At 41.5% G+C, this 23,674-nt stretch overlaps 1 protein-coding gene across 3 annotated transcripts in view; it reads left to right on the top strand.

Moving 5' to 3' along the window:
• adgra1b (adhesion G protein-coupled receptor A1b) overlaps positions 1–23,674 on the top strand; it is a 522,173-nt gene that overhangs the window by 111,634 nt on the left and 386,865 nt on the right. For 2 of the 3 annotated variants that reach the window (XM_061962578.1, XM_061962594.1), the window contains exon 3: positions 22,727–22,798. The exons of the other annotated variant lie outside the window; for it this stretch is intronic. In XM_061962578.1, coding sequence (XP_061818562.1) covers positions 22,727–22,798 — 72 coding nt within the window. The remainder of the gene's footprint in view (positions 1–22,726; positions 22,799–23,674) is intronic. 3 annotated transcript variants of the gene reach the window in all.

Here is a 23,674-nt window from a genome sequence, read left to right as displayed (position 1 = left end):
AACTTCTTTCTGTGTCCCTGGGTCAAGGACATTGGTATCAAGACTCTCCAGGATTAATATGCATCGTTTTTGCTGTTGTACGCGCCGTGTACGAGTATGCGTCTTTTTCACTATCTTTATCAAAATATAACTATGTACATGTCATTACTGTGTATGTGCTGAAAGCTTCATTTATGATTGTTGACTTTGGTAAAAGCTTAACCTTTTTAGGTTTTGCTCACATTTGATTTATTTTATTTAGACTTGACGAGTTGGTGCTTTATAGAACACTAGTTGCAAAAATGTGTCTTAAGAAATACAAAATAATATCAACTTAATACTTAATTGGGAAACACTAAACTTTAAAAGTATATCAAGCAAAACTTTCACAAAGTGGTCACTGCAAACTCGTGCATTCTTTAGCTCTGCTGTGTGGTACTTTTGTCGTCGTCTTTCATCAAATCTTCCTCTCTTCTGCTATTCTTCATTATCTGTCGAGGAACTCTGAAGAAACGTTTATCTTTTTCGTCATTTTAATGGTTCGTACAGCCGAAAACAACGCAAGCATAAGGCATTTTTCTTCGAGAAAGGCTAAAGAGCGCCTAGTGCCCATTGAGAACAGACACAATGAAAATAAAATAATCTTGTTTTTCATGAGCTGTATGTTGAATGTCTGGTGGGGGTGTCCTGCTGCAGAAGAATGCAAGACATATACTCCTTTCAGAGATTACATTTTGTTCACCTGAAAACATTCACATTTTGCACAATGTGTGCTGTAGCACAAACATGGGATGCAGTCTTCAACTTTTTGTTTGTAAAATACATCATTGCGTAGTTTTATTAGAATTTATGTAATCTTGTAACAGCATTTCATGATAAATATCCATTGACTAACATTCTTAATACATGCCACAAGAATAAGCTCAACTGTAGTTGAGTGCGTGTATACAATGCCAGTTCATTTTGCCAAAATGCGAGTTAGCATGCTGCATTTAACTCTTAGACTTAGACTTAGACTTCCTTTTTATTGTCATTCAAATTTGAACTTTACAGCACAGATAAGAACAACATTTTGTTACATAAGCTCATGGTAGTGCAGGATAAAAAAGCAATAACATGCATTTATAAATAAATAAATATATATAAATAATATATAAATGTATATATAAAATAAATAAATATATATAAATAAATAGATTACTGTACAGATAAATATATATCACTTTTTCACATGCGTCCACGTTCATGGATGTATGTTATATTGTCTTTTTTATTCCAGCGAGTTAATCCATTTTGTGGGGAGTTGAGGGGATAATTTAATTATAATGCGTTCAAAGGTCTTACAGCCTGAGGGAAGAAGCTGTTACAGAACCTGGAGGTTCTGCTTCGGAGGCTGCGGAACCTCTTTCTAGAGTCCAGCAGTGAAACTTTGCTCAAATAAGCTAACCAGCAAAACAGCAATACATTGACGTATCACACTGTTAATGAGATTTATTGGCTGCGTGTGAGCTGCTTTAGCTTCCCGAGCGCTGCTGCTCACTGCTCCCCTCACCGCCCAGGGGGTGCACATGCGGATGGGTCAAATGCAGAGGACACATTTCACCACACCTAGTGTGTGTGTGACAATGATTGGAACTTTAACTTTAATTAGTGTGTTGACCTGGCAGTTACAGTTAATGTGTGCTGTTAGAGTTGTCCGACTGTTTTTGTGGCCATGAATGCATCACTGGCTGAGCTGAGTCTGTGTATTTTGGCGTAGATGAAAGAGATAGAGCAGCTACTGTCAATACGACATAGTTTGTTTATTTTGGTGTGATTTTGGCAGAAAGTGAAAATTTTTGCTCAATAGTAATTTCGTTGCTCATGTTGTTTTGTTTGGTTATGGCCGACAGTAATCAGTTTTGCTCAATAAAAGGATTGTTGATGCTGACCACCCTCCTTTTCTTCCTGAAAACATATTGGCAGATGTCACTATTTTATCTGTTGTGACCACTTGTTGATATTTTCTTGTAGACAGCACGGTGGAACGGAACAGGGGTCAGTGCGTGTGCCTCACAATAACAATGTCCTGGGTTCGATCCCTGGACATCTTTTTGTGTGGAGTTTGCATGTGACTGCGTGGGTTCCCTCCGGGTACTCCGGCTTCTTCCCACCTCCAAAGACATGCTGGGGATAGGCTAGTGTGTGAATGTGAGTGTGAATGGTGTCTGTCTATCTGTGTTGGCCCTGCGATGAGGTGGCAACTTGTCCAGGGTGTACCCCGCCTTCCGCCGAGTGTGGCTGGGATAGGCTCCAGCACCCCCCCCCCCTGTGACCCTGAAAGGGCCAAGTGGTAGAAAATAGATGGATGGATATTTTCTTGTTTAGTGGAAACAAGATGCAAACATAAGCTCCCCACATTTGACACCCTATGGTAGTATGATTAAAAATGAGCGTGTTCTGACGTCTCATTTCATTAAGTGCATAGGCAAGCAAATACATCAAAGAGTGTCACTTTCCATTTGGATCAGTGCCCAAGTGGCTGCAGCAGGGTTCAGTTTTGTTTGCCTGCATTGAGTCAAACTTAACCTTTTCAAAATATGATGGCATTTTTGTAATTGCATCAATATTGAGATGTTTTCAGTCAGGACACACATGAATACATAGTGTCTGCCTCTAAAAAGAAAGCAGTGGTCTATTTAGTGTCTTATTCTTCAGCACGAGTGTGGCCTGGGGTGTGTGTGTGTGTGTGAGTGTGGTTGGATCAGTTTGTGACTGCGTGTGTATGTGATATTCATATAGATTCAGGGAGTGAAGAACCTGCTACATCGTCCCACATAGTACACACATTGCTTTTGGTGTCATTAGTGCTGACGGATGTAAAAAAAAATCTGATTAATCACACTTTAGAGTTGTAATTAATCGCAGTTGCTACAAAAGCGTTGCTGAACTTATCTGTGATAATTTTGTTGACAATTTTGCCGTGGGTATACTCCGCCTGCGTTGAATTAGGTAACCATCCACGGTTAAGGTTAAAGAGCATCAGCAGTCAAAATAAAGTGTGTGAATAATCTGTGTTTATAAGGGATTAATATGATTATTTATTTTGTGATTAATCGCATGTGTTCACTTGTTTACATATTTGACAGCCTTAAGTGACATACACAGTATGAGTCTAGGTCAGGGGTCGGCAACCTTTACCAGTCAAAGAGCCATTTTGACCAGTTTCACAAATTAAAGAAAACAATGGGAGCCACAAAAATCGTTTGAAATGTAAAATGAAATAACACTGCATACAAAGTTTTTTTTTTGCTTTGTGCTATGTATAAACCAAGGGTCTCAGACACGCGGCCCACACCTTAATATGAAAATTGAATGTTAGTGCGGCCCGCGGGTTTTATATGAATGGCGCTTAACAACGTCATACTTGTCAACCCTCCCGATTTTTCTAGCAGACTACGAATCTCAAGGCAACTGTTCTCTCAAGGCAACTGTTCTCTCGAACGTGCCGTGATGGTACAGCATTTATCGCCCACTACAATCAGCGTGCCAGACCAGCCACACATTGTATGGGGCTTCCACTTGCTCACATAAGTGACAGCAAGGCATCCTTGGTCAACAACCACACAGGTTACACTGACGGTGGCGGTATAAAAAACTTTACCACTCTTACTAATAATGCGCCACACTGTGAACCCACACCAAACAAGAATGACAAACACATTTCTGGAGAACATCTGCACCGTAACACAACATAAACACAACAGAACAAATACTCAGAATCCCATGCAGCCCTAACTCTTCCGGGCTACATTATACACCCCCGCTACCAAACCCCGCCCACTTCAACCGACGCACAGAGGATGAGGGGGGGTTTGGTGGTAGCAGGGGTGTATAATGTAGCCCGGAAGAGTCAGGGCTGCATGGGATTCTGGGTATTTGTTCTGTTGTGTTTATGTTGTGTTAAGGTGCAGATGTTCTCCCGAAATGTGTTTGTCATTCTTGTTTGGTTTTGGTTCAAAGTGTGGCGCATTATTAGTAAGAGTGTTAAAGTTGTTTTATATGGCCACCGTCAGTGTAACCTGTGTGTCTGTTGACCAAGTGTGCATTGCTGCCACTTACGTGTGCAAGTAGAAGATGCATATAACAAGGGGCTGGGCTGGCACGCTGTTAATACAGATTGTAGAGGGCGCTAAATGCTGTACCATCATGGCACGCCCTTATTATTATTGTAAGGGTGAAAATCAGAGAATATTAATCCCGGGAGTTTTCTGCAAGAGGCACTGAAATCCGGAAGTCTCCCGGGAAAATCGGGGGGGTCGGCAAGTATGCAGCTGAGCCGCATCAGAGTGATCAAAGAGCCGCATGCGGCTCCGGAGCCGCGGGTTGCCGACCCCTGGTCTAGGTAAAGGCATGTGGCTGTCATCCTATTTCATTTCCTTCCAACAAGGTGTTTTAACCTGAAGATTGCTGGTTTGATCGAAGATTCCCCTGAGACCATGTCAAAGTAACTTTGAGCAAAATATTGAACCTCTAATTGTTCCTGATGCTCCTTTTTTGATCGGGAAATGTCAGTAAAGTATCAAATCACTTGCTGTTAGTGATGTAATTGTTATGATGCGTTGCCCGGATCATGTTTTGTTCTGTTTGACTACTTCAGTACTGTTTTCAGCATCCCTTGGTTTGCGTTTTGGTTTCCATGGTTGCTGATTAGTTTCACCTGCCTCTGATTAGTGTTTGGGACGCCCGCCTGCTCCTGGGCACTAATCAGAGAGCTACTTTCGCCACACAATGTCTGGCTTTCTTGCTTGCTTCTGTGCAACAAGTTACGACAACCTTTTCTATTTTCTATTCACGAGCTAAGCTTCGCCCTGTTCATGTGCTTAGCTTTTCTTGCTAGCTACACTGTTAGCATTCCCGTGCTATAGGCATGCTTGTTTTGTTTATTTTGTATTTAGCACGTTTATGAAGAATAAATGCAGCTGAGCAAGGCTCCAACACCCCCCGCAACCCCAAAAGGGACAAGCGGTAGAATATGGATGGATGGAAATCATTCTTCTTACCTGCAAGCTGCTTCCTTAAGTTCCTCCGCATTTTGGAGAGCCGACCCCGGCATCAACATGCCATGGTATCGCAACAGTAATGGTGTCAAAATGTCACGATACAATATTATCACCGTATTAAGGCCACAGTACGATAATATAGTCGTATATGTCCAATAGGGCTGCACAATTATTCAAATTATAATCGTGATCGTAATTTTTCCAGCTACGATAAAATGAGGGTGATGGTCGGCGATATTAACATTTAAAAGACATGCTCAGCCATCCACTAGGGGGCGACGATAGACAGTGGACTCATGTGAGAGCGAGTAAGAGTGAGTGACAAAAGAGGTGGAAGGCAGATTAACCGGTAGATATTAGGAAAAATAAATGCATTATTACATCGGTGCCCTCCTCTCCCACAGAGTTGCCCACTGTGGCACCTGAATCCAACGAAGACACGGGATACAGTTTGCAGAAAGCTGAAACGAGGCATTTATTGAACAAGTCTTTTTAGGAAGGGCAGGATGTGAAAACATCAAACTTAAAGTCTCGATGAATAAACATAAATCTCTTCCATCCGGGGTTCTCAATCTTTCCCAATTCACACTACCTTTAATGTCCTAGGGACTTGCCTATAAAATAAGAGAAACATAATATCAGTAAACATTTCACCAGTAATGTTATTAATGGGGTCTCAGACCCTGTATCGCTGATGTACCTGCCTTGACACAGAGGAGAGCCAGACCTGAATGAGGCACAGTGAAGAAACATTTGTAGTTGGGCCCCACGCGGCCGCACAGCTGGTGGCACTTCAGGCTGATTGAGTAGGTACAGCGGTACGTACCACCCATCGATGATGCGGCCGAGGCTGGGGCGTTGTCCTCCGTGTTCCACTGAAGGTGCCTACTTGTCGGGTACCTACCTGTCAGGCAGTGCTTGAGCGAGACTCCACAGTACCAACAGGCACAACACAGGACCACGACCACACGCCTCACCGTTATCCAGGCACTCGCGCTCGTTTCCTGAGATCCGAAACTGCTCCCGCGCGAACGAACCAACAACAAACCCCGCAACGAGTTGCACGGCAGAGCTGCGTTGGTGTGCACATCCATACAGATGATCCATTTGCCGAAAGCAGTGTGTGTTCTATGTTGGACGATGTAGCAGGTTCTTTACTCCCTGAATCTATATGACTAGTCACAAACTGATCCAACCACAACCGCACACGCACACACCCCAGGCCACACTCAGCAGGCCTTCTTTTTTCAACCACCATCGATTGTGTGCGCTGTAAAGCTCATTGCTTCAGAGCAGGACACCCGCCAATGGCGCAAAGCCCCGACAAACAGCTACAAAAGTGGGGGGTGCCCATTATACAGACGATCTGTAACACCAATTGTGCACCGAGGGACGCCGTATCCACCCACCTCTCAAAGATACGTCTAAATAAAAGATGTAATAACGTTTTATTTGGCCAAAGACATATGTCCTATATGTACTGTGAGCAGTACAATGAATGTGGTCCTTTGTATGCGCCTTTCGTGCTTAATCTTATTAATCTTGTTTGCATTTTATCATCACAATCTGCAATGGCATATTTTTTTAATTAGCTATTTGCCTTTTGTACATTTAATTTTATTATTAATAAATTAGATAGGCACCCCCCGCAATCCCGAGAGGGACAAGCGGTACAACATGGATGGATGGAATTATGTTTATAGTTTCATTTTGAAATGAAAGCCAAACTAGTGCAATAAAATGTTTCAATTAACATTCATTATTCGTGATCAATAATAGTGATTTCAATATTGATTACAATAATTATGATTGATATTTTGGTCGTAATCGTACTGCCCAAATGTCCAAAAACATGACTTGGTGAAAATGTTGCAGTGTTAAATGAAATGGTAGGAATGTTTCAGATGAACACACTTACTGTAGTTGAACTCAAGCATAATGCTGAAATGTTCTAATCATATTTATTACATATATTTCCAAGTGAAAAGAGAAGTGCAGGAACATCTATTGTTTCAAGCAAACATTACAAAAAAAAAAACCTTACAGTTGAGTGTCTTTAAAGTGACAATATAAAAAGTTAAAGTTAAAGTTAAAGTACCAATGATTGTCACACACACACTAGGTGTGGCGAAATTATTCTCTGCATTTGACCCATCACCCTTGATCACCCCCTGGGAGGTGAGGGGAGCAGTGGGCAGCAGCGGTGGCCACGCCCGGGAATCATTTTGGTGATTTAACCCCCAATTCCAACCCTTGATGCTGAGTGCCAAGCAGGGAGGTAATGGGTCCCATTTTTATAGTCTTTGGTATGACTCGGCCGGGGTTTGAACTCACAACCTACCGATCTCAGGACGGACACTCTAACCACTAGGCCACTGAGTAGGTATAAACATCCAGTGTAAAAAGTGTAAAACAATAATGTTCACTTTAAAGGCCTACTGAAACCCACTACTACAGACCACACAGTCTGATAGTTTATATATCAATGATGATATCTTAACATTGCAACACATGCCAATACGGCCGGGTTAACTTATAAAGTGCAATTTTAAATTTCCCGGGAAACTTCCGGTTGAAAATGTCTAGGTATGATGACGTTTGCGAGTGACGTCAAGGGTTGAAGCGGAAGTATTCGGACACCATTGTATCCCAATACAAAACAGCTCTGTTTTCATCGCACAATTCCACAGTATTCTGGACATCTGTGTTGGTGAATCTTTTGCAATTTGTTCAATTAACAATGGAGACAGCAAAGAAGAAAGCTGTAGGTGCGATCGGTGTATTAGCGGCGGCTGCAGCAACACAACCAGGAGGACTTTGAGTTGGCTAGCAGACGCGCTACCGTGACTACAGCTTTGACTTTCAAACATTTGATCGCTTGCCCGTACGTGCGTGTCGCTATGTGCATGTCACGTACGTAACTTTGGGGAAATATATGTTTCTTGCCGACTCTGATGGCGGCCGGGGTGTCGTCGAAAGCTACAACGCCCACCGCCGCACCGCTGTCCTCACCTGTCTGGGTTGACTTCCTCCGTCTCCGGGCCGCCGTCGATCGCTGGAACGCAGGTGAGCACCAGTGTTGATGAGCAGATGAGAGCTGGCGTAGGTGGAGAGCTAATGTTTTTATCATAGCTCTGTCGAGGTCCCGTAGCTAAGTTAGCTTCAATGGCGTCGTTAGCAACAGCATTGCTAGGCTTCGACAGGCGGCACAGCATTAACCCTGTGGTTACAGGTCCAGAGTTTGGTAGTATTGTTGATCTTAATTCTGTCTATCCTTCCAGTCAGGGGCTTATTTCTTTTGTTTCTATCTGCATTTAAGCACAATGCTATCACGTTAGCTCCGTAGCTAAAGTGCTTCGCCGATGTATTGTCGTGGAGATAAAAGTCACTATGAATGTCCATTTCGCGTTCTCGACTCTCATTTTTAAGAGGATATAGTATCCGAGGTGGTTTAAAATACAAATCCGTGATCCACAATAGAAAAAGGAGAGAGTGTGATATCCAATGAGCCCTTGTACCTAAGTTACGGTCACAGCGAAAAAAGATGCTTCCTGCACTGCACTCTAATACTTCACTCTCACGTTCCTCATCCACAAATCTTTCATCCTGGCTCAAATTAATGGGGTCCGAATCGCTCTCGCTGCTGGTGTAAACAATGGGGAAATGTGAGGAGACTTTCAACTTGTGACTTCACGCTACTTTCGGTACAGGCAAGGCTTTTTTTTCATCAGCGACCAAAAGTTGCGAACGTTATCATCGTCGTTCTATACTAAATCCTTTCAGCAAAAATATGGCAATATCGCAAAATGATCAAGTATGACACATAGAATGGATCTGCTAACCCCGTTTAAATTTTAAAAAATCATTTCAGTAGGCCTTTAAACACACATCACTTCCTGCTTTCGGCGTTCCACGCCTCCACCGGTCCCGCGCTGACACAGTATTCTGGGATATGTAGTTTATTTTCAGAACTGGTCCACGATAAAGCACCAGAAAAAAACTACACTCACCAATTTTTCATTTAATATAGTCACAGCAATATTGTGAAGACTTTGAAACCGCAATACCGTGGCATTTACAAGATTGTTACATACTTACTTGCTCTTAGTGAAAGCCCATTTACCATTAATTTGTGAGTGCTTTTAATTGTGTCTTGGATACGTGTAACTAATGGTCTATTGGCTTGAGATGGGTGTCTTATATATTTAAGAAGAGTCAGGCTGTACTTGCAATATACTAATTGTATCACGCCTGGGTCCACTTCACACCTAAATGACGGTACCTTTGGTTTCTATGAACAAATCTGCACCCAGGCCAGATGAGCTTCCCCTCTTTTGGAAAAAATAAGATTGAGTTGAGAGCCTGCTACAATTTCATGCACATGCACAGTCCCAATCGTGCCACGTCATAGATTGATTTATTTTTATCATATGAATAATATATAGGGTCACAATGCTTCAAAAGTGAAACCCACGCTTGCTTACTTGCAAAGAGATTTCTGTGCTTAAAAAAGAGGTGTCATTGAATCATTGAGCTCAGTCCTTTTGCAAGCAATAATTAGATAGTAGAAGTGATTAAAAAAATTGCAGTAAAACAGCAGTATATAAGTACAATCGTAAGAAACCCACATTTTTAAGGTATAGCGGCTTTTATTTTGCCATGATAACTTACATGTAGGGTAAACCATGAACTAGACAGGTCATGTGTAGGTCAGCAGGAACAGTGCATTGACCTTTGGCATTTAGTAAGGTGGTTGATACAAACTGCTGAGCGCTGCTAACACAGGTCAAGATGAAAGAAGATGCTGCAGGCACAATGGATGACTTCTGGGCCTGAAGACTCCGCTGGCTCTTTAGCAGCACATTGTACATGATCAAAGACAATTTAAGATGAGAGCACAAATGAGAACTCCATGTCGACCCACCTGACTGAACTTAAAGGCTACAGTGTCGGAAAGACAGCTCCAATTCTCCTAGGGCTCGCAGGCCGTATGCAGCCCGTTAAGCTTTTCAATGCAACCCTCTCCACGGTTCCAAATTATTCTTTTAAAACTTAAACATCGAACCTGTTGCAGCCAATATAATGGAAAGTGCCGTAGGTCTTGAACTATAGAAAGTAGGGATGTAACTGTATCAAAATCTCAGGAAACCATAGTATCACGATATTAGGGCCACTATAGGATATCATTTTTGTGGTATATGTCCAACAAAAATTAAAAAATATAAAAATGTTATAGTGTGTAAGATGAAGTGGCAGGAATGTTAGGGATACGTACACTTATTGTAATTGAACACAAACATAATGCTCAAATGTCTAATCATATATATTAATACAAACATCTATTTTTAAGTGCAAATAATAGTATAGGTACATCCACTGTTTTAAGTAAATAAAAAAAATTAAAAACTTACAGGCGAGTGTCTTTAAAGTGACAATGTAAACATCCAGTGTAACAAGTGTAAAACAATAATGCTTACTTAAAGGCCTACTGAAACCCACTACTACCGACCACGCAGTCTGATAGTTTATATATCAATGATGAAATCTTAACATTGCAACACATGCCAATACGGCAAAGTGCAATTTTAAATTTTGCGCGGAATATCCTGCTGAAAACGTCTCGGTATGATGACGTCTGCGCGTGACGTCACGGATTGTAGAGGACATTTTGGGACAGCATGGTGGCCAGCTATTAAGTCGTCTTGTTTTCATCGCAAAATTCCAGCCAGCTATTAAGTCGTCTGTTTTCATCGCAAAATTCCACAGTATTCTGGACATCTGTGTTGATGAATCTTTTGCATTTTGTTCAATGAACAATGGAGACAGCAAAGAAGAAAGCTGTAGGTGGGAAGCGGTGTATTGCGGCAGGTGTTGTGCCGGATAACGCACCCCCGCCGTAGAATGCACCCCCTGACTGTTGTGCCGGATAACACCGCCGGTGTTTCATTGTTTACATTCCCGGAATATGACAGTGAAGCTTTACCATTGGCCTGTGGAGAACTGGGACAACAGAGACTCTTACCAGGAGGGCATTGAGTTGGATGCGCAGACGCGGTACCGTGAGTACGCATGCAGCTGCGGCTTCCAAACATTTGATCGCTTGCCCATACGTGCGTGCCGCTATGTGCATGTCACGTACGTAACTTTGGGGACTTTGGGGAAATATATGTGCTGTATGAAATTTGGGGAGGTGAACGTTACTTTGGGCTGTGGGATTGAGTGTGTTTTGCAGGTGTTTGAGTTGTATTGGCGGGTTATATGGACGGGAGGGTGGGAGGTGTTTGTTATGCGGGATTCATTTGTGGCATATTAAATATAAGCCTGGTTGTGTTGTGGCTAATAGAGTATATATATGTCTTGTGTTTATTTACTGTTTTAGTCATTCCCAGCTGAATATCAGGTCCCACCCGCCTCTCACAGCATCTTCCCTATCTGAATCGCTCCCACTGCCCTCTAGTCCTTCACTCTCACTTTCCTCATCCACAAATCTTTTATCCTCGCTCAAATTAATGGGGAAATTGTCGCTTTCTCGGTCCGAATCGCTCTCGCTGCTGGTGGCCATGATTGTAAACAATGTGCAGATGTGAGGAGCTCCAAAACCTGTGACGTCACGCTACTCGTCTGCTACTTCCGGTACAGGCAAGGCTTTTTTATCAACGACCAAAAGTTGCGAACTTTATCGTCGATGTTCTCTACTAAATCCTTTCAGCAAAAATATGGCAATATCGCGAAATGATCAAGTATGACACATAGAATGGACCTGCTATCCCTGTTTAAATAAGAAAATTGCATTTCAGTAGGCCTTCAAGTGTCTTTCAAGTTTTATTTCATGAGAAGCTCTATAGTGGACATTTTTTCATGTCAGTTTGGAAAATGCTGTTTTTTCAGAAAAGTTAACTAACAATATAACTTTTAATGATGTAGATACCTTACAAGTTGATGTTTAGCTTTGCTGGCTTCAAATATCTTTTTTCGTGACAGTTAATAAGGTGGAGACTTGTCCAAATACGTTATGTTTTCGCCAGGGTTTATTTGTTTGTTAGCAACACAACTCAAACAGTTAGACATATTTAAATTACATTGTCAGGAAAATAAAACAATTTTTCTTGTCACTTCACTTCCTGCTTACTTGCCTTGAGGATTCTGTGAGATTTAATTTATTGTCAGCTAAATCGCAAAAAATAAATAAAAAAATACACTCACCAAGTTTTAATTTGATACTGTCACAAGTATCACACAATTTAGAAACCGCAAAACCGCCGTATCGACAATGCTGTTACATCCTTCATAGAAAGTATTCCAATTGTTGGAATCTTCGCTTTTAAGTTATATACGGGTCATTGCAGTAATCACAGGGACCACGTCACATCAGATCCATGCAGACGAGGCATGTAGCAGAGTGGTCTGAGTTTGTTTACAGAGAAACACAGTTCTGCCGAAAAGTGATAAAACATCAGGTATTTGGATGTTATTAACTCTTTGTGTTCATGTTTCACTGTGTTTGTAGCATTGTTGTTGCGTTTTGCTTGGTTTTTAAAGATGCTGATCGAGGAGGTTGTCTGAGATCTATAAAAGAAGAGCGGCGTTCAAATGTTCCTAATAGTCAATGTTTTATCATTCATAGTTAGTATTGTAAATTTCACATTATTTATTTTATGTGCATTCTAAATGTCTCATTATGAAAAAAAACCTGTACAATTCCTTTCTGTTTTGACATGTTCTGTTAAAATGTTTTTAGTATTAGTATTTATAGTGCAAGTTTTTGGGATTAGAGTTCCTGTGAAAAGGGACCCATGCCCACGTACAGCAGAATTTCACAACTAAATCATGGTCCCACGTACAGCAGTGTATATATATATATATATATATATATATATATATATATATATGATTGTAAGATACATCCTCAGATGCACTGGGACACATCCTCAGTGATGTGCCTGAGATCACCGGGGGTTTCAGGTCTTTCAGCATCATACCCCCTCCCTCAGGTGACCCAGCCAGGGTTGATCAGCATGTGTCCCAGTAGCATTGGCCCACAGTTCGCTCCTCCTGATCCAAAGCCATCTAGAGGCTCTCTCTGCTGCCTCTATGGTGGCCTTAATGGCCTTCCGTTTCCCATCACCTGTGATGCCAAGTAGTGTGAACACCTTGCACAGTGAGCGGCCAGCAAAGCCTCTACACCCCACTTCAATGGGCTCACAGCGTGCCTTCCAGCCTCCTCTGCGGCATTGCTCGACTAGCTCCTGGTACTTTGACCGCTTCCGCTCGTTTGCCTCTTCTATGCGATCCTCCCAAGGAACTGTCAGCTCTATCAGTTGCACCTGCCTTGAAGATACTGATGTAAGCAAGATGTCTGGCCTCAACACAGTTGTTGGGACGTAGTCTGGAAACTTGAGCTGCTTGCCCAAGTCCACTCAAAGATCCCAGTCCAATGCTGAGGTGAGGAGCCCGGCTGCTGGTTTGGGCTGTGACTGTGGCTGCTTTCCAGCCCTGACAAAGGCAGTTCTCCTGTTGCCAAATTGTTGCTTGCTGCTGTTGTTTTTGGCCACGGCTTTAGCTATGGCTTCAGCAACGGTCTTCAGCACTTGGTCGTGCCGCCAGCGGTAGCGGCCCTCCCCCAGAGCTTTAGAGCAGTTGCTTAGGATGTGCTCTAGCGAGCCTTTCCTGGAGCACAGCACACAGGCTGGAGAGTCATGCATGCCCTAGACATGGAGATTGGCTGGGCTGGGTAGGACGTCATAGACAGCTTGAACTATGAACTTAATGCGCTGGGGTTCAGCCAGCCTGATCTCAGACCAGGTGACCCTCCTCTCCAGTGCACCCTCCCACCTTGTCCATGCTCCCTGCTGCTGCATACCCACTGTCCTGCTGGTTCGTTCCTCCTCACCCTCTGCACGCACCTCCTTCTAGACTAGCTGGCGTTTGTCTTTACCACCTGCCTTCTCATTGTGAGGTTGGGGGAAGGCTCCCAGCCTAGCACCGCCTGTTGCCACCGTGCCTAGACTCAGCTACCTCCAGACTTTCCTGAGCCCTCCACTTCCTGCCAGTTCGCACCATGATGCCCACTGATGCCACTCCTTGGAGTCACGATAGAGCAAAGCCTCTCGAGTGCGAGAGACCCTGAACTCCTCGTCCAGGCTACTGAAAGGGAGCTGGAGCTTGTTGGTCTTCCCATACAGTGTTGTGTGTGTGTATATATATATATATATATATATATATATATATATATATATATATATATATATATATATATATATTAATTAGTGTTTCCCCCAGAAAATGTTAGTTAAGGTGGTGTAAAGTAAAAACAAAACAGTCCTAGTTACCTGAGATACTAAGAATGTCATTATTATGACTTAGTAAGTCAAAATAATGGCAAGATAATGACTTACTATGTCAAATTAATGACTTACTGTAAGTAAGCATTTGCAATAAGCGTTTGAAAAAAAGAGCAACATGCTGACATATGTTCAACTCATCATGCTTAATTTATTACAGCATTTGGGAAGCATGTAGTTGATTTGTATTATGTACATGTTATAATTTTATCAACATGTGATAGTAGAGACCCTGCCATTCAAAATTGGGCTGCTACATAACTAATGAATAATGTAACTATAGCTGAAAAAAATAGTACAATAGCAATAGGAGAGACTATTCATCCCTGAACACCATGGAGTTCATGTAGGCTTTATGATGCAGTTACATTATTATATCAACTATCAGAGACAGCATCATGTAACTCTTCATTTAACATAATGTCTTTTTTGCTGCTTCAATACAGCTCAATCAACACAGAAAAAGGTAAAGCGAAATAACTTAGTTGTTAACTGTAGGTCAATCAATCAATCAATCAATCAATGTTTATTTATATAGCCCTAAATCATAAGTGTCTCAAAGGGCTGCACAAGCCACAACGACATCCTCTGTATAGCCCACATAAGGGCAAGGAAAAACTCACCCCAGTGGGACGTCGATGTGAATGACTATGAGAAACCTTGGAGAGGACCGCATATGTGGGTAACCCCCCCCCTCTAGGGAGACCAAATGTAATGGATGTCGAGTGGGTCTAACATAATATTGTGAGAGTCCAGTCCATAGTGGATCCAGCATAACAGTAAGAGTCCAGTCCACAGTGGGGTCAGCAGGAAACCATCCCGAGCGGAGACGGGTCAGCAGCGCAGAGATGTTCCCAACCGGTATACAGGCGAGCGGTCCACCCCGGGTCCCGACCCCGGACAGCCAGCACCCCATCCATGGCCACCGGATCTGTGTGTCTCCCCTTCCACAAGGGATAGGGGGGAGCAGAGGAGAAAAGAAAAGAAACGGCAGATCAACTGGTCTAAAAAAAGGGGGGCTATTCAAAGGCTAGAGTATACAAATGAGTTTTGAGATGGGACTTAAATGTTTCTACTGAGGTAGCATCTCTAACTGTTACCGGGAGGGCATTCCATAGTGCTGGAGCCCGAATAGAAAACGCTCTACAGCCCGCAGACTTTTTTTGGGCTCTGGGAATCACTAATAAGCCGGAGTTCTTTGAACGCAGATTTCTTGCCGGGACATATGGTACAATACAATCGGCAAGATAGGCTGGAGCTAGATCGTGTAGTATTTTATACGTAAGTAGTAAAACCTTAAAGTCGCATCTTAAGTGCACAGGAAGCCAGTGCAGGTGAGCCAGTATAGGCGTAATATGATCAAACTTTCTTGTTCTTGTCAAAAGTCTAGCAGCCGCATTTTGTACCAACTGTAATCTTTTAATGCTAGACATAGGGAGACCCGAAAATAATACGTTACAGTAATCGAGACGAGACGTAACGAACGCATGAATAATGATCTCAGCGTCGCTAGTGGACAAAATGGAACGACTTTTAGCGATATTACGGAGATGAAAGAAGGCCGTTTTAGTAACACTCTTAATGTGTGACTCAAAGGAGAGAGTTGGGTCGAAGATAATACCCAGATTCTTTACTGAGTCGCTTTTTGTAATTGTTTGGTTGTCAAATGTTAAGGTGGCATTATCAAATAAATGTCGGTGTTTAGCAGGACCGATAATCAGCATTTCCGTTTTCTTAGTGTTGAGTTGCAAGAAGTTAGCGGACATCCATTGTTTAATTTCATTAAGACACGCCTCCAGCTGACTACAATCCGGCGTGTTGGTCAGCTTTAGGGGCATGTAGAGTTGGGTGTCATCAGCATAGCAATGAAAGCTAACACCGTATTTGCGTATGATGTCGCCTAGCGGCAACATGTAAGTACTAAAGAGTGCAGGGCCAAGAACCGAACCTTGGGGGACTCCGCACGTTACCTTAACATAGTCCGAGGTCACATTGTTATGGGAGACGCACTGCATCCTGTCAGTAAGATAAGAGTTAAACCACGACAAGGCTAAGTCTGACATACCAATACGTGTTTTGATACGCTCTAATAAAATGTTATGTTTGACGGTATCGAAAGCAGCGCTAAGATCAAGAAGCAGCAACATAGATGACGCATCAGAATCCATCGTTAGCAGTAGATCATTAGTCATTTTTGCGAGGGCTGTCTCCGTAGAGTGATTTGCCCTGAAACCGGATTGAAAAGGTTCACAGAGATTGTTAGACATTAAGTGTTCATTTAGCTGCTGTGCGACAATTTTTTCGAGGATTTTCGAGATTAACGGAAGGTGGGACACCGGCCGGTAGTTTACCATGAGGTCAGGATCGAGGTTAGGTCTTTTGAGCAAAGGATGAATAACCGCTTTTTTGAATGCTAGTGGAACAGTGCCAGAGGAAAGTGATAAGTTTATAATATTTAGCACTGATGGACCTAATAATACAAAAAGCTCCTTAATAAGTTTCCCAGGAAATGGGTCAAGTAGACATGTTGTTTGTTTTGTCCCATTGACACATCTTAACAATTCCTCTAGTGTTATTTCATCAAAGAGAGAGAAACTATTTTGGAGGGCGGTATCCTTCGTAGATACAGTCGTATCTGTGTTAATAGAACCCAGTTGTAGCTGCGATGCATTGTCTTTAATCTCCTTTCTAATGAGTTCAATTTTCTTATTAAAGAAATTCATAAAATCATCTGCTGAGTGGGTGGAGCTACTGGGAGGAGTCCCTTGTTGGGTTAGCGATGCTACTGTACTAAACAAAAATTTCGGATCATTTTTGTTGAGGTGGATGAGATTTGAGTAATATTTAGCTTTAGCTAGGGTAAGCATGTGTTTATAAGTTATTAAACTATCACTCCATGCTTGATGGAAAACCTCAAGTTTAGTAGCGCGCCATTTGCGTTCCAGCTTTCTACATGATAATTTATGGGCTCTAGTTTCTTCTGTAAATCATGGGGTGCGCCTTTTAGGGGCTCTTTTAAGCTTTAGCGGTGCTATACTATCAATGGTGTAGCGCAGGGCGTCGTTAAAGTTGTTAGTGAGGTTATCAATAGAGCCGACATAATTTGGGAATGGTGCCATTACCGAAGGCAGTAGGCCAGCAAGAGTCATCGTTGTGGCAGCATTAATGTTGCGGGTGCTATAGTAGTTATTATTATTAGTTTGTTGACAATGAGTCAGAACTTCAAATTTTATAAGGTAATGATCGGACATTACTTTAGTATACAGGAGTATCGTAACTTTGGAGGTGGTGACACCCCTGACCAGCACTAGATCTATCGTATTTCCGTTGCGATGCGTAGGTTCATTTATTATTTGTGTAAGACCACAGCTATCAATTATAGTCTGGAGCGCCATGCACTGAGGGTCCGATGGGGTATTCATATGGATATTAAAGTCCCCCATTATGATTATATTGTCGGCGTGCGTCACTAAATCAGCAACGAACTCTGAAAATTCACTGATGAAGTCCGAATTGGGTCCTGGGGGGCGGTAGATAACAGTCAGGTGGAGAGGCAGCGGTGCGACAAACCTCATAGTAAGCATCTCAAACGAGTTGTATTTATTATTTAGGTTCGGGGTAAGATTAAAGTTTTTATTGTGTATGAGTGCAACTCCCCCACCCCTTTTAATGGGACGGGCAATATGCGCTCCCGCATAGCCAGGAGGAGACGCCTCACCCAGCGCAAAGAAATCGTCTGGTTTGAGCCAGGTCTCGGCGAGACCAATAACGTCAAGATTATTGTCTCTAATGACCTCATTAACTAATAACGTTTTGGAAGATAATGATCTTATGTTTAAGAAGCCCATATTATAGGTAGTGGGCTGTTTTGAGGAGTTTTTGTTGAAATTATCCGTAGTAGCAGTATTAATAATGTTGTGTTTATTATGTGTAGTGCACTTTAAATAATTTCGACCATATCTAGGAATTGATATGACGGGAATTTTCCGATTGTTTGCTTGATGTTGTGATAAACCGAACGCATCATAACTTGCCACCTCAGTAGAGTGCATGTCTACTTCTGACACAGAAAAAACATTTTTTGAGTTGTGTATTGTTCTAAAATAGTTGCTATGTGTGCAGGTATTATCCAGCCTGGCGCTGGCTAGTTCTATTTTAACTAACTTCTCACCCGGACTAGCGCTTCTTTGAGGATTAGCCTTTCGCTTTGTTGTTAGCCCCGCTCGGCATCCCCGCTTCTGCTTCCGCTCACACCGCTTATGTGTCTTCCGTTGACGGTCCACGCTGGCACTTAACTCCGCTGCTTTCGAGGCCGCTGGATGTAGCCGGCGAAGAATCCCCATGCTAGCGAGGAGGTCGAAAGTACCCGCATCTTTCAGCCTATAACGGCCCGATCTATCCACATCCAGAATCGTCTGTCGGTCGTATCTGATCACGAAGTGTCCACGCTGTGAGCCAGCCATGAAATAGACAGAATTGACGGGTATTTTTGCCAAATCGCTCTACACTTCCAAGAGCGTCTGCAAGCCGCTGCCATCAGGGCGCCGCCATCTTCTACAATAATGCTTGTCTTTCTCTCAGACAGACAGGGCTTTGATGTCCGTAACACACACACGCATGCACGCACGAACACACCGCACAGTGAGCTAACGTTACGCTAAAAGCTCATTAGCCTTCAACTAAGGACTGTGAGCGAGCTGAGCTGCCGCTTATGTTTCTAGAACGTCAACGGGCTAATAGTGATGTTACTAGTAGTTGACTGGGAGGTGTTTATTATAATTTGAGGAAAGTCCACTGCCTTACCTGCTAAACACCTTTCTGCTCACTCCACCGCAGAAGCACTGACTCCATGCGCTCTGAATACGCACTGCTGATTGCCTGTTACATGCGCTCCGAATACGCACTGCTGATTGGCTGTTACATGCGCTCTGAATACCCACTGCTGATTGGCTGTTACCGCTCAGCGTGTAACCAATCAAGATGGTTCTGTGGGTGGGACAATGCTGGGTGCTGCAGAGACGTACTGACAAAGGCAGAGGCAGAACTTAGCGGAGCAGCTCGTTAAGACTTTAGTTTAGGCGGTGGCTCTGCTGCGGGAAAACCTGTGTGTGTGTGTGTGTGTGTATATATATATATATATATATATATATATATATATATATATATATATATATATGAAGTTGATCTATTTTGTCGGAACCTATATTGACAATCGGATAATAATTTGTGCTTTCCAATGAAGCCACAAAGTCTATTATCAAATAATTTTTCCAATATTTTTGACAACTGTGGCAGAAGGGAGACGGGCCGGTAATTTGTGAAGTTGTGTTTGTCTCCAGATTTGAAGATGGGGATGACTTTTTAAGAGTTTCATTTGTGAAGGAAATTGTCCAAGTTGAAAAGATAAATTGCAGATGTATGTGAATGGTTTGATGATTTCTTCTGCTACGGTCCGGACCGTCCTCATGTCGAGGTCAAAAATGTCACGGGATGTTTTGTTCTTGCTTTTCTGAATAACCTCTAAGACTTCCTTTTCGACAGTCGGAGTAAGGAACATCGAATAAAGATTTTTTTCAATAAGTTCCATGGGCTGTTCATCATTAATTGGGATTTCTTTTGCCAGCTCAGGCCCAATATTAACAAAAAACACGTTGAAGCCGTCAGCAATCATCTTCTTGTCACTTATGATTTGGTCGTTCTCAACAAAAAACTCCGGATAACAAGGACTGTTTGAACCATGCCCAATAGTTGTATTTAATACCTTCCAAATTCCCTTTATATCATTTTTCTTTTGGATTAATAATTTGGTGGTGTATTCTTTTCTGCTTCCTCTTATTATGCTGGTTAATTTATTTTTATGTTTTGTTCTGTTTCTATGGTTTGATGCCTAAAAAAAGTCCTATATAAATAATTTTTCTTTTTGCAAGCGTTCGCAAGCCCTTTGGTTATCCATGGAGTTTTTGTGGAGTTAGTTATAGTGCATTTTATAGCATCTCATAAGCTTGACAACACACTGTGCCCAATATTTTCACAAAGATAAAATGAGTCATATTTTTGGTTCATTTAATGGTTAAAACAAATTTACATTATTGCAATCAGTTGATAAAACATTGTCCTTTAAAATTATAAAATCTTTTTACATGTCAGCAGACTGGGGTAGATCCTGCTGAAATTCTATGTATTGAATGAATAGAGAATTATTTTGAATCGGAAACATATCGTTTTTGAATCGAGAATCGCGTTCAATCGAAAACAAATCGATTTTGAATCGAATCGTGACCCCAAGAATCGATATTGAATCTAATCGTGGGACACCCAAAGATTCGCAGCCCTACTATATATATCCATCCATCCATCCATTTTCTACTGCTTAATATATATATATATATATATATATATATATATATATATATATATGTATGTATGTATGTATGTATGTATGTATGTGTATACATATATATATATATATATATATATGTATGTATGTATGTATGTATGTATGTATGTATGTATGTATGTATGTATGTATACTTTTGACCCAGCAGGTTTGGTCACATTTTCAGTAGACCCATAGTAAATTCATAAAAGAACCAAACTTCATGGATGTTTTTTGTGACCAACAAGTATTTGCTCCAATCACTCTATCACAAAAAAATAAGAGTTGTAGAAATGATTGGAAACTCAAGACAGCCATGACATTATGTTCTTTACAAGTGTATGCAAACTTTTGATCACGACTGTATATATATATCCATCCATTTTTTACCGCTTGTCCCTTTTGGGGTCGCGGGGGGTGCTGGAGCCTATCTCAGCTGCATTCGGGCGGAAGGCGGGGTACACCCTGGACAAGTCGCCACCTCATCACAGGGCCAACACAGATAGATAGACAACTTTCACACTCACATTCACACACTAGGTCCAATTTAGTGTTGCCGTTCAACCTATCCCCAGGTGCATGTTTTTGGAGGTGGGAGGAACCCATGCAGTTACGGGGAGAACATGCAAACTCCACACAGAAAGATCCCGAGCCCGGGATTGAACTCAGGACTACTCAGGCCCTTCGTATTGTGAGGCACATGCACTAACCCCTGTAACACCGTGCTTCCTATATATATATATATATATATATATATATATATATGTGTCTGTTTGTATCCCTAGAAATGTGTACTTGATATAGTACAGTAAATATAGAGTAATCTCAGAAATGTTCACTTTTTTTTGTAAAAAAATTGGATTTTCATTGACTATAACACACTGTTTTTGGTATACTTTTGATAGTCTTGTTTGATTCATTTTGGCTGACTCCAATCTGTCCTGTCTAAAAGTAATCTAAAAAAACAGATGACATTTGGCTCCTCTTCTTTACGTGTTATGGACATTTATAAAAAAAAATCAGGAGCACCCTTTTTTATATGACACTTGGTCAAAAGTGGATATTAATAGAAAGTCAGAAAGACAATATCAGGACATTTTCTTTGGCCGGCAGACAAAACCACTAGTTTTATTAGTGTCAGATGTTTTGGGTTGGGTGTTGGTGGTAGACACAGACTCCTTGTATAAAACCACAACATGTGTGTTATTCCTGCTTGGCTGGATGTGGTCAGAATGTTAAGCAATCAGGAAATGGTTAGCACTTTCTCACTAGCAGGTACTTTTTTATGGATTGAAAACAAAACAAAAAAATAAATGAATACTGTTGTCATTTTTGCATGGCATTCAATGTATTATCTTCATTGTTTTTGTGTTTTGCAAAAAATAAGTATTGTGTGATGTTAAAGTGAAAACAAAAATAAAGTCCATAAGTACTGCTGTTAGTTTTGCATTGTGATTAATGTATCATGGTCCTTCATAACGACAGCCATCAGACTGTATAATGCATATGTTCCTTGACTGCACTTAAATGTAGAGTATATGTAGAATATATTTATATTATTTATATATTATATATATAATATGTATTATATTATTTATTATTATTACTGTCTATTGTGAGCGAACTGTGGTGCTGAATTTCCCCCAGGGATCAATAAAGTACTTTCTATTCTATTCTATATATTATACATTGTTATTGTATTGTGCAAATAATATGTATTGTGTGATGTTAAATTAAATAAAGCATGCCATAGACGATTAAATAAAGCATGCCATAGACGTGCACAGTTTAATACCACTTTTTGATATCTGATATTGACTTTTGTAAGATGAGACTTTATTGCCCACTTTTGACATAACTTTTTGGTACCAACTGAACGAATATGTCTGATTTTGGATGAGTCCCACGTCCATGGTCTTTGTTCACAGACTATGTATCACTGACTTAACTCTTAACTCTCGTCTTTCTCTCTTGTTTGTCCTCTCCAGAGATCTGAGAAATAATCTGATAAGCACAGTGGAGCCCTGGGCCTTCCGTGGTCTGCTGGCTTTGAGAAGACTGTAAGTATGATGAAGTCTAGTAATAGCCTTCTCTAGGGGACGTGGGAAAAACTAATTTAGCTTTGAGAGATTACAGGGGGAAAAAAAAGTATATTAAACACTGTGCAAAAAATGACTAAAATATATGTAAATGCAACCAATGTTAAACAACTACACTTCCAGGCATTGCTGGACGTTCTTGTGCTCGGCAAGGATACTTAACTGAGGGCAAAATTCTTCAGTTTTACATTAATAAAGAAGGACACTTCTATAACTGGAAGCTACTCAGTTAAATTACAAGCTTTTGCCCTTGACTCTTAAATCACTGCTAACTGTACTTAGAATTTTGGGGAAGAGAGCTTCTGACCTTCTGGTGACACTGTTGGCCAATTTATTAAGATTATTTTCTAGCCTTTCGGCCTACTGGCGCTTTGAATATATTTTTTATGAGTCACTTACTTATTAAAAAAAGGGCTTTTTGACTGGGTTAAAATGTGCGAGTCGGATAAGAGTTGTCCTGACCGTTTGTTTACCTGACCGCTGCATTTTGGATCCTGTAAACTATTTCTATTTTTGAAAAGGTTAATCAGAATTAGATATCATTTATTGATCTCTTGCATTGGCCCAACACACAGCGTAAACAGGTTATTGCATACTTGCCAACCCTCCCGGATTTTCCGGGAGACTCCCGAAATTCAGCGCCTCTCCCGAAAACCTCCCGGGACAAATTTTCTCCCGAAAATCTCCCGAAATTCAGGCGGAGCTGGAGGCCACGCCCCCTCCAGCTCCATGCGGACCTGAGTGACGTGTTGACAGCCTGTTGTACATGCACATGTGACCCACCCATAATGTGTCACATTTTTGTGTTGATTTATTTAGTTTATTTTGTGGTTTGAA

This window comes from Nerophis lumbriciformis, linkage group LG02, assembly GCF_033978685.3.
Source record: "Nerophis lumbriciformis linkage group LG02, RoL_Nlum_v2.1, whole genome shotgun sequence".
NCBI lineage: Eukaryota > Metazoa > Chordata > Actinopteri > Syngnathiformes > Syngnathidae > Nerophis > Nerophis lumbriciformis.
Note: the sequence above shows the minus strand (reverse complement) of the source record. Positions and strands in the feature narration are given on the sequence as shown.